General features: G+C 32.8%; 1 protein-coding gene across 1 annotated transcript in view; it reads left to right on the top strand.

Moving 5' to 3' along the window:
- LOC124353238 (nephrin-like) overlaps positions 1 to 5,357 on the top strand; it is a 32,336-nt gene extending 26,979 nt beyond the window's left edge. The window contains 1 exon segment of the mRNA XM_046803154.1: positions 1,319 to 5,357. Within this exon segment, the coding sequence (XP_046659110.1) occupies positions 1,319 to 1,555 (237 nt within the window). The 3' untranslated portion in view covers positions 1,556 to 5,357.
- The last annotated feature ends 6,727 nt before the right edge of the window (positions 5,358 to 12,084 follow it).

Genomic DNA, 12,084 nt, shown 5'->3' with positions numbered 1-12,084 from the left:
GTAAAGGAATGTGTGCTGAAGGTGGTTTTGGCATAGTTTCTGGCCGCGAGAAGTTCGGCTCAGTTCACCCCGTGTTCGCCAAGCATACTTTGCCGACCGCTGCAAGCTTTTATACATTGTTCAGCACATGGTTAACAATATTTACCGTCACTATGTCATCATACTTAGTAAAACCACGAGAGTGCTTGTTTAATAATATAAAATAATCGTGATATTATATCTATAATATGAGTTTTATTAAGAATATTAATTTCAGCGCGTAGAGGAAACTTCCATAATGCGTAAAAAGGTGCAAAAACCAATTAAGTAGATTAACTTTGTTTTTATATTGTAATATCCTTAATTTATTAGGTTACACTCAATAAAATCTATACTTTTCAGACTGCCAGCTTTTTATTCCTGGTTATTAAAAACTAAAAATAAAGGGTCGGTATTTTCTTATCTCATTGTATTTAACGAGTAATGCCATTTCAAGTTAGAAAGACACTCTGAGGTTGTAGTTCATGAGTAAAACAGCCTTATACTTTTGTAAAATTATTTATTTTTTGTACTTTTAGTGGCCACATTGTACGCTTAATGTATAAATACAATAATCTGATCATTTCTGATAAGTATTATACAAATGACTAATGGCATTACTTCGATCTGGAAATTGTGGAAGTTAATATAACTAACATCATTTTGTGACTATAAACAACCGTTTTATTGGGCACTGAAAGTATTTAATATATTAAATACAAGTTGTATGTCCTGCATTTAAAACTACTTTGAATTAAGTACGTAACTTTCAATTTATAATTAACTCACTGGAGCAGATATTAAAACCACTAATGCACAAATATAGATAATAAAAAAAAAACAGAAATAACAACATTAAATCTCCGAAATATTATAACATACTTTGCGTTTAAATTTATGAAACGAATGTAAATGTTTTTATTGAGATTCCTAGTTTACCCAACCATAAAATTTACAAGCAAAATAAAAGTAACATGTTATTGTTTATTGGCAGTTTTCCATATAATTGTAGAAGAGTTTTAAATTTGTATTGCTACCAGCTTGTTAATTGTCTGTGTGACAATAAATGTAGCGATACCTTTAATTATCGTCATGTTAGTGTCCAGATGGCGAATAAACAAATGTCACTTAGAAAAAGTATATGTCATTTTGCAAAACCTACAATGAATTGTTACTGTATTACATTATTAATCCGAAAATATCTATGTCATAAGAATTTTAAAACTCTACTAAATTAGTAACAAATAGCAAACCACTGTAGTCGATTGAATACGCCCGTTGAAAATAGTTTCTGTTGCAGCCTGACAACGACGTGACGTACGCCGAGCTGTGCCTGTCCCGGCCGACCAGCCTGGTGGACGCAGCGTACCGAGGATCGGGCACTCTACGTCGCGGGGAGGAACCCACGATATACGCCGAGATCGACCACAACCGGCGGCCCCCCCACTCTCTAGTGTCGCCGGCCACAGGCTCCCATCGGGAGATCGTGACTGTGCGGACACCCCTGATGGGCAGTCAGCAGGAGAGCTGTGTATAGCTCGCTCCTGCCGGCTAAACTGTGTTCTTAGTCTTGGTGGTGTCGTTTGAAGTCAGTGCAAACATACATTTACAATCAAAGCCACTTTATATACTCGTTTCTACCTACTTACTTGATTGTACTTAAAATAAAGTTAGGTTCTTCCAAACTTAAATCAAGAATCTTAAGAAATGTTATCACAATCTCGAACAGAAAAACAGAACAATTATTATAATCTGAATTGGAAGCTGTATAATGTAAACTAACACCTCACACGTGAGATGAAGCAAATACTTACAAAAACCAAACTTTGTGTTAGGAGTTATAAAAAGAACTCCGTCAAAGTAATAATGCACTCTGATCCTAGCGTGTTATAAAACTCACTAATTTCTACCTATTTATTTGACGAAATACCTCCTGTAATCTAGTGATTCAAAAACTATACTTATTGATTTAATTTCGGAATTAATAGTAAAACTAACTTAGAACTGTAATTTACATAACATTTGGCAAGAAGTGAGGTTTGACTGACAAATTTAGAAGGATAACGCATTAATATTAATTTCCTGCAATTAACGTACGAACTAATATCCAAATAATCTCTAAATAAATAACGACTTTTAGGCTGGAAGGAAGGACATAGTTTAGAAAAAGCTCCCTGTGTAATTTGCAGTAAGAATAACAATTTGCAGTTAAATAATTTTTTAAGTTGAGGAAATAAAAACTGCCAAGAAATTTTATACCTTCTTACACATGATCAGTGTTGATGAATCAAGTTTGTATATTAAACAGTGGATTTTCTACTAATTTCTTACTTGCCCAATAAAACATGTAATTGAAACTTTTAAGGTTTATTGTATTCAAAACCGAAAATTACATTATTAATTTATTTATTTTACAGTTTGAATGTTCCGCCGTAATTTATAGATATCTAAACATTATAATTGCAATAACGATTTAGTTTATTTGTATTGGAATAAGTTGACCTAATTCGCTACCGTTACAGTATCGTTCCTAATTATAAAACAAATACACAAACACATTTACTGTCTTTTGGAATAATTTTACTTATCGAACGCATGTATCGTGCATAATTATTGACTAATAATTTGAGTGACTTGATACGTATAGATTATATGTGAATATGAAACACCATTTTAATTTATATATCCACCCAATCTAACCTCTACAAAAATATAGAAGTAAACAATATATCTTTTTATGTTTAAATTATTCGTGAGTTTAAGTTCAAACTTCATATACTATGGAATCCAAAATCCAAAGAAATTTGGTAAAAATCCCGAAAAATACTAGATATCTTAGCAAGTAAACGGCAGTTTGCTAAAAAATTGTTCTAGGACACTTCCTTAATACATATTTGTCCTATACGTTCTGTAAAGCTATCAAGATATCAAAACTGACTTCAAACTACACATGGCGTTAAGTTAAGCAACTAATTTTTGTTGTCTCAGATGTTGAAAGACTTGTAGTTATGTGAATTAAATAATTTAATTAAATAAGTTTACCTATTAAGCGTGTACATATATGTATTATAAATGTAATATAGTAGTCAATTCTGAGCGTTATTATTGTATTATAAATTAAGTAATCCAAGTATAACCAATTTGGTTCAATATAATAATTTAAGGGTTATTAAATTAAAATTGTGTACTTTTTCAGTACAGGTTTACTCGTTAAAAATTAAATATGTCGGCGATGCCAAGCTATAACGTACACATATCGATATTTTTAACATATCCATTTACCTACATATCCAAAACTGGTAACTATCTAATATCTATTTATTAATAAATAATCTGAACTTCTATTGTAATGAAATGGCTAAACAGTGCAATACAATCAAAATGGTTTCAATATTTGTTACAATAACAAATTAAGCTAAAGTTACAGCTAATTTATATATTCTAATTACGTTGTCGGGTTAGCTTTTATAAAAGTAAAGAATTGTATATCCAATGTTTTAATTGACATAATGTATGTGTTATGAAACATTGTAAAAAGCTCGTTCAATGTATAGGTAAAACTAAAAATTCGACCGCCCCTTGTAGTTTCCATTTGAATCCGTTTATTGAAAAGCATTCGTTTCTAATGAACTCCTTTGCTGCCTAATGATGTATGAAACGTAACGTAATTTTGCTAATAAACATCAAGGAAGAATATGTATGACATCACGAAGTTTTAAGAGATATTATAACGAGGAAACAAGAGAGTTAATGTATATTTTTGGAAAACAAAATATGTTATTATTATTAACATTAAGTGAATTTATGACGTGAGGTTTAAGTTAACCATATCGGGTGTGTTTAGTTATTATAATTAAAATACAACACATAAAAACATCACTGTGCAATATAATATAACTGAATTTATAATTTTATGTTGTACTTAATATTAAAGTCCTGGGAAATAATGCTCTTAACTTTACTGAGCTAATGTCTAAGAAGGAACCCAACCAGTTTAAGGAAATGTTAGCAAAGTTTTAGTTTTGCAGTCAGGATAACGGTTTCTGTTATTTAAAATTAAAACAGATGAAAAACTGTTTACGCGTACATCATCTTAATGCCTTATAACTTCATTTTAGATAAAAACTAAATAAAAAAGACTCAATATCCAAGTAGATTGTTGTTTTGCATTGCTATTAAAAAATTTAAATAATTTAGTAACGTGGAAAATGATGACAAATTAAGTAAACCCTGTTTAATTTCGTTTACAATAGTTTTTTGAAAATGAATTACGAAATGATCGTGTATGTAATTCCTATTTAATATAATAACAAATTAAATCTGAATGCAATATCTAGTTACAGATTTCAAGCTATATTTAGCAATCCAAATAATTATTGGATTGTATGCTGTCTGGTCGGCAAGTAAACACATAACAGAGGAAAACATTTTATTTTTTATTTTTGTATTATGTTTATCCGTATCATTTAAAAAGACCGTTTACATGTTAGACTTTGAGTGCTCATTCATATTGGTACGTATGTTTTAAATGATCTAATAAGTTCATGGCTATAAAATACAATAACAGTAAAATAATTTCAAAGAATGTTAATCGTAATAAGTTAAAACGCTTTTAATTTTAGTTTTTTCCATTGTAGTATTTTGGATTGAACTCAGATATTTGAATAAGTTATATCCTAGATATTTTAAAATATTTGCCCAAAAAGGCTTCAGCTGGAAACTATTTCTCGCAGTCTCTTGTGTTGATACACCACGATCCAAGCAAAAGTATAAAATATTTATATTTTGTAATACACAAAAATGTTCAAATACAAATAAAAAATCTATTATTTATTTTAAGGGATCGTGCTCATGTAAATATAGAATTAATAATTCGTTATAACTCCTTTTTTAAATTTGTACGTTAGTGTACTGGTGACTGTAAATAACACTTAATGAACCTATACAGTTTTGTATTCAAGTGAACTATATTGTGTAAGATATCGCAACTACAAACTGTTAATGGGTAAATTTTATACTGTTTAAAAAGCAAACATTGATATTTGTGAAGTCTTAAACTTACGATTACTTTGAATGTGAAACCAAAAGACCAACACATGTGACCCAGTGACTCATACGGAACGGTTACAGATATCAATGCAGCTGTCAGCCGAGACGAGACATTTCTAATGGATGTGTTTTGAAGTCACGTGAGGCAATTTCTTGTACAGGCTGTTATCACGGAGTTCCTCGTTACGTTTTCACAGTTCCATTCTTTGACCTGTTAAGTGCCGTTCGTTCTGTAGATCTTGACTGAATCCATAATGGCAATTGTAACAAACAATAAATATTCTTTCATATGTGAGTTTTCATTTTTACCCTTTTACCAAATGTTCAATTACGTATCTATAGTGTTTGTTGGATATAACCTTTTAAATCTCTGTGGTGAAAATGCTGTTTTGCTCCATATGAATTTAAATTTTCCTCAATATCTCATTCAAAAGAGATGCTTATATTATAAGAAATATCGCTGTAAAAAGGTAAATTTGCATTAGTACAAATTTACTATCAACAACTCTACCATAGGAAATTAAAACGCATAAAATATGAAATATTATACACAAGAAAGAAGAAAACCTGTTACTAGATCGCTATCAATTCAAAAATTTTGATATTCTATTAGAACTTTAATTTGAACTGTTACATGTTGAAAAGTCATAATGTTGTACGCAGATTGCTTAAAAATTTATTTATTCTACGATTGTCTCACTGTCAAATCATGTCACAAATAACATGCACCATCATTAAACTTAATGTTAATGAGGATTGGAGGTTCATGGAAAATTTCAGGTCTGTAGTTCAGTTTGGATTTTAGTTACTGTAAAGGCAAACAGAGAGATGTATGAACGAACAGACAGAAATACAATTTTACATCTCCTTCGCTTACGCTCAACCAACAATCATGTACAAAACACTGTCTTTCCTAAAATTTGTAGATTTGGTACCGTGAAAACTTCTGTTGAGTCTACAACACAAGGCATTAAATCTTGATTTTCGAACATCAGAACACTCATAAATAGTAAGTGTAATAGAGAATATTTGCTTACTGCCTTGGAGCATTATATTGTATTTACCAGAAGTAACTTAATGAAATTTTCAATTTTATTTAATTTTTTTCATATTATAGATATAAAAACCTCACGTTTGAACAAGAGGGGTTAACAGTATCTTGAGTAGGTGTCATTCATGTAGTTATAATCCCAGTTCTAAGCTTAACTATCAAAACAATTGTGTTTCACACAAGAGTAACAAACGTCTAATTTATAATTACAGACGGGTACAGTAATGGATGTCTTCATAAATACTATTAAATCAGTACGTATAGTACTATCTTACTATATATTATTATGGTATACTCTTCTGACGTGTAGTATCACTTTACGTATAATAGTTATGAGTGGAATGTAACTATTGGGCTAAAAAACGTTATTTCAATAATGGATCAAAACGAACCAGATGAAAAAGTATATCGTGGGATTCTTGCAATTGGTGATTCACTTTGGTACAATTTGTGCACATGTTGATTTTGTGTGAGCTGCGGAAAATTATATTCCAGATAGAGATTAAAAGTTTGTTCTGATAGTGAATAGAAGTAGAGCAGATCTTCCTTGAACAACACCAGTGCATTACAGCCTGTGAGACTGTACAAACAAGTCCCTCACGATGAAGAGTAGTAATGGTTTCTTAACTGTTTACTAGTACGTATATTAGCTGTAATTAAATTATAATAAAGACATACCATACTATATACCACATTATGAAACACGTGTTTGTTGAGAGTAGACAACCCACTCTGAGGCATAAAACTGAACTATTCAGTTAGATATTTAGGCTAAACAGTGCATTGTATTTTAAATTGAAAAAACTAGGTATTTGTTAATTTTACGATATCTTCAAACTTGATCTAGGAAAAACTTTTACTTGAAGTAAGGGTTTATATAAAAAGCGGTTGCAATAATAGCGTTTGTCCAAGAACAGTGTATGGATCCTTTCCTAAGAACCGTGAGTAATCATAATAATTAAGGTTTTCCTAACTAATATATCCTTGTATTTACAACAATAAGAATTAAGGAAGATTTTAATTAGTTTAGGTCAGAAGTTCCAATGCACTTGTGGAGGTATATATATATATATTCTCCCCAAACGAAAAATATAGTTTGTAAAATGGAAAAGTTTTACAAGAATAAGCTATTGAAAGCCCCTTCGTAAATCACTCACTGATTATAGTGGTATCTTAATGGTACATCTAAATTATCCTATGTAAGTCACAGATAACTTACGGATTCTTATTTTGATTAAGTTCTCAATAGTTAAAAAGTTCATAGAGTAAGTTATAGGTTTGTTTCAGGAAGAATATAATAGGATACCTAAAGCAGTTAAAGTTTTTAAAGCCGCGATTAATTTGTAAGATTATTTGGACATGGGTTTTACCATTTAACTCAAAACAAGCAGAAAAAACTTTATTAAAAAACATTATTATAGTTTGAAATACAGTTCAGGAGCTGCAGATTGTTATAATGTTTTATAAGATTTTTCCACAATTTTAATGAAAATAAAACAATTTTAAACGATATTTCACACATCATTTTAATTTAAAATAATATGCCTACAAATCTTTGATGGCGGATGCATAAATAGCCGCCAAAATAAAACTTATAAAAATCATTATTTTATAGACAGATACTAATAATCTACAATTCCACTACTGTAATGAATTTTTGAATCGGTGTAATATAATATTTATCATAAGGTCCTTTTTCTTTTCCTGAAACAGTCAACAGTTCTCACAAGTTAGAGACAATTTAGCTTATACACAATTCGTCAGCCTTTACCGCTTTCAAGGGATATTCAGAGTTCAGGTGCGAGGTTTGAGATGGGTAGCAAGCGCAGAAGTGTATACTCGTATATTCATCACACAGATTTGTATTCCATGTAAGTGCTTATATTTTTTAAACATGTATAGAAAATAGAAAATATTATGTGTAATACCGATAGCGGGATTTTAAAATAAATCGGTATGAAAACAAAATAGTTATTAGAAGAAATTTCAGATAAGAGATCTCGACATGTAACCGAATAGGATTTTCATGTGATATTAAATAAGAATATAATCATGAACCCCGGTATGATAATCTTGCATCGTTATTGAAACAGAGATGTAATAATCAATGAGAAAGTGTGTCACGGTATTCAATAAACCACGGAATTAGCAGTACAGGGATGATTATTGCGGGACACCACTGATTTAGTCTGTTTGACTGTCCTAGTTACAAGCACTAGAATATCATAGCAATTTTTCCGTGTACTGAGCGTCGTTAGTTGCAGTCAATGATAAAAACTATCTGGTTGAACAAGGTAGACCACTGAATCCAAACTTGCTGTCACACAAATCTACCACCGTGTTGCCTTTCCCTCCACCTCCGTATTATAACTATTGTCCTAGGGTGATGATTGCCATCAGTCACAGCACTCATCACCATGGGACATTTTGGTATAATATTGAGATGGAGTGACAAACAGCACTGGTTTATGTGACAGCAAGGATGGTATCAGTGGTTTATCCAGACCTATAAAATAGTTTTATCATCTTGTAATGTAACTGACGGCACTTATCGCCCTGGGACATTTTTGTATAATACTGAGATGGAGTGACAGGCAACACTAGTTTCTGTGACAGCAGTGTGGTTTCAGTGGTCTATCCAGACCAATCAAAACGTATATATTCATCTTGTAATGTAACAGACGGTATTCATCACCCTCGGGCATTTGGGAATAATACTAAGATTGAGTGACAGGCAACACTAGTTTCTGTGACAGCAGTGTGGTTTCAGTGGTCTATCCAGACCAATCAAAACGTATATATTCATCTTGTACTGTAACAGACGGTATTCATCACCCTCGGGCATTTGGGAATAATACTAAGATTGAGTGACAGGCAACACTAGTTTCTGTGACAGCAGTGTGGTTTCAGTGGTCTATAAAGACCAATCAAAACGTATATATTCATCTTGTACTGTAACAGACGGTATTCATCACCCTCGGGTATTTGGGTATACAACTTATATAAAATGACAGTATACCACAGTAGTTTCTGTGACAGAATGTGTGGTTTCAGTGGTTAATCTAGACCAACCAAATCGGTTATTATTCATCTTGTACTGTAACATGACGGTATTCATCAATCTGAAATATTTTTGTATAATACTTAGATGAAGTGACAAGCAGCTTGGTGGATTCTGTGACAGCGCGGGTCGATCCATGGTAAACAAATCTAAAGTTAATGAAATAATGAATTTTTCTGATTTGGTTTTTATGTATGAACGGATTAATACATATAGGTTTCTTAAACATAACTAGGTCAACCATTCTCTTTAGTAAAATTTTTGTGTAAGGTATATACAGTACCATAGTTGAATTGTTGCCTTGCCCTTCATAGAAAATAAATGTTTAAAAAAACCAACTTCCGTCAAAATGCGTCTACTCTTTACTGTTTAAATTTATGAACTGCCGAAGTATATTATATATAGTTGTATGTATGTATATATACGAGTATATATATATATATATATATATATATATATATATAAATATATAGGGTATATATATATATATATATAGTTTAGATTTTTTCCAGATTAAACAAATTATTTCATTTTAAAAGTTTCTGTACTACAAAAATAGGTCAGTTCGGCCGTTGTAATTCTCTCTCAGCCTCATTTTATTTATCAATTTAGTGTGTGTTGTTCCGCAGTTATAAGAAAATAAACTCGCCTTCGGCTCGCTGGGGGCTACGCCCCCCAGGCCCCCAAGGTAGATGCTTAAAATTCGGGGATAAGCGGAATTCGGTGACTGGTTAAGTCCGGACCATTAGGTAAATGACAAGGGATTTTAAAAATTGACCTTTTTATTGATTTTTTTTCCGGATTCGTCCAAACTTTTGACTTTGAGGGCATTTTGCGGCTAAACCGTTAGAGATACGACAAAAAGTGACCGGACCTTTCTTGTCGGAAATTTAATTTTGTGTTTCGATTATGCCATCAGATTTTGAGCTACGAGCTCTGGTTTAGGAAGTACAGAGTGTGGTAGTGTAAAGTCTGCACCTGTCAACTATTGTAAATTGTTGAGTGGAAATATAGTAAAACACCTAACCCTAAGTCAACATTTTTAAGTTGCTTAGGGGGTTTTATTTGCTCAGGAGTGTATATAGTCATGCCAGGAAATTCCCAGGGGGGAAGTTAATCTTACCGAGGGTTAAGCCATCAGGGGGTTTAATTTACTCAGGAGGTTATCTAGTCATAAACAGGAAATTCCGGGGGTGGTTAAAGGATTTGGTGATTGGTAGATCTGATGTACGCTAGCAAAATCGGGGATGAGAGGGATTTGGTGATTGGTAAAATTCGGACATGAGGTCATGCCGAGAAATTCCCTGGGGGGGTTTAATGTTATCGGGGGTTAAGACATCAGGGGGTTTATTTTACTCAGGAGGTTATCTGGTCTTACCAGTAAATTCCCGGGGGGGGGTTAATGTTTACCGGGGGTAAATGACACACTGGGGTCTATTTTTGAGGGTGTTGTGTCTGTGAACAAAACAAAACTTCACTCTGTCCATATCTACTACTGACGCTTAGCTAACGCTCAGCTAATTTCTAATGTGGGGTTGTATTCACTCGTTAACCTAGCAAAGCAAGTGCAGTCTGAATCTGGAATGAATTACACAAATATTTATCGCACATAAAATTTAAAACTCAAAAAATTGCCAATCCCACGACAAATATTTTAACCATTTATAGAGTTTTCCAGGCTTATTAAAGGATGTAAAACTAGGGTGTTTGCCTAATTAAGGGATAAGAGTGGTTTATTGATAGGTAAAATTCGGACATGAGGTCATACAAGGAATTCCCCAGGGGGGGGAGGGGTTAACGTTACCAAGGGTTAAGACATCAGGGGGTTATCTGGTCATCCTGGGAACTTCCCAAAGGGGGGTTAAGAGATTTGGTGTGATTGGTAAAATTCTGTCTAGTTATTGAACATTTAGGATTTAAGTTATTGACCAATGGTTCGGCTGCTACTTGCCTCCAGAAACAAAAATGTTCATCTAAAAAATAATAAAAACATTTCCTTTTAAACAGGTTTTTAGGCCAGACCACTTAGGATAAGGCAAAAAGTTACTGGACTTTTTTTTTATAGAAACACGTCGTTTACTAAAAGTTTGTTAAATGACGTGTTTTGAGCTACGACCAACCGTTTTTAGCCGCTATCAAGGCTGGAATGAAAATTTGTAGGCGAAAATTTCCAAATATTTTCACTTAATCGCGTTTTGCGGTCAAAAATAATGGAGATATATAGTAAAAGTAACTGAACCTTTTTTGTAGATCATATATTATTTACTAAATCTAACCTTTGTTTTATTTTGACCTCCGACCCTCCGACCAATTGTTTCGCCGCTATCGACCCCAAAAACAAAGTTTTCACGTAAAAATTACATAAATTTTGCACATAAATCGCGTATTGCGGTCATACCGATGGAGATAGGGGCAAAAAGTCACTAGACCATTTCTGTAGATCACGTAATTTGCTAATTTGATGGGTCAATCAGATTTGAGCTACGACCAACGGTTCGGCCGCTATCGGGCTCGAAACATTATTTTTATCAAAAAAATCTCTGGAATGTCAAATGTTCGAGCGTTTTTGTCGCTTAACCATGGAAGATAGAGCAAAAAGTCACTGGACCTTTTTTGTTGTTCACTTCATTCCTGACTAACGATTTTTTCGTCAGATCGAAGCTAGCTCCAACGGTTCGCCCGCTATCGGGCTTACAAGAAAGGCTTGCAAGGGTAAAGAATGCGCGATTTTTCGGGGAAATTTTTTTGAGGGGTTTAAAATTCCTGTTGGTTTTACGGCAAAAGGTACCTGCGTGCAAAAATTTCAAGTTTCTAGCACTTCTAGAAGAAGTAGGTTAGAATTTGTATACATATATCAGTCAGTCAGTTTCACATGCGGCTGTATATATATAGGACTCGCCTTCGG

The sequence above is a fragment of the Homalodisca vitripennis genome, chromosome 1 (genome assembly GCF_021130785.1).
Source record: "Homalodisca vitripennis isolate AUS2020 chromosome 1, UT_GWSS_2.1, whole genome shotgun sequence".
Lineage (NCBI taxonomy): Eukaryota > Metazoa > Arthropoda > Insecta > Hemiptera > Cicadellidae > Homalodisca > Homalodisca vitripennis.
Note: the sequence above shows the minus strand (reverse complement) of the source record. Positions and strands in the feature narration are given on the sequence as shown.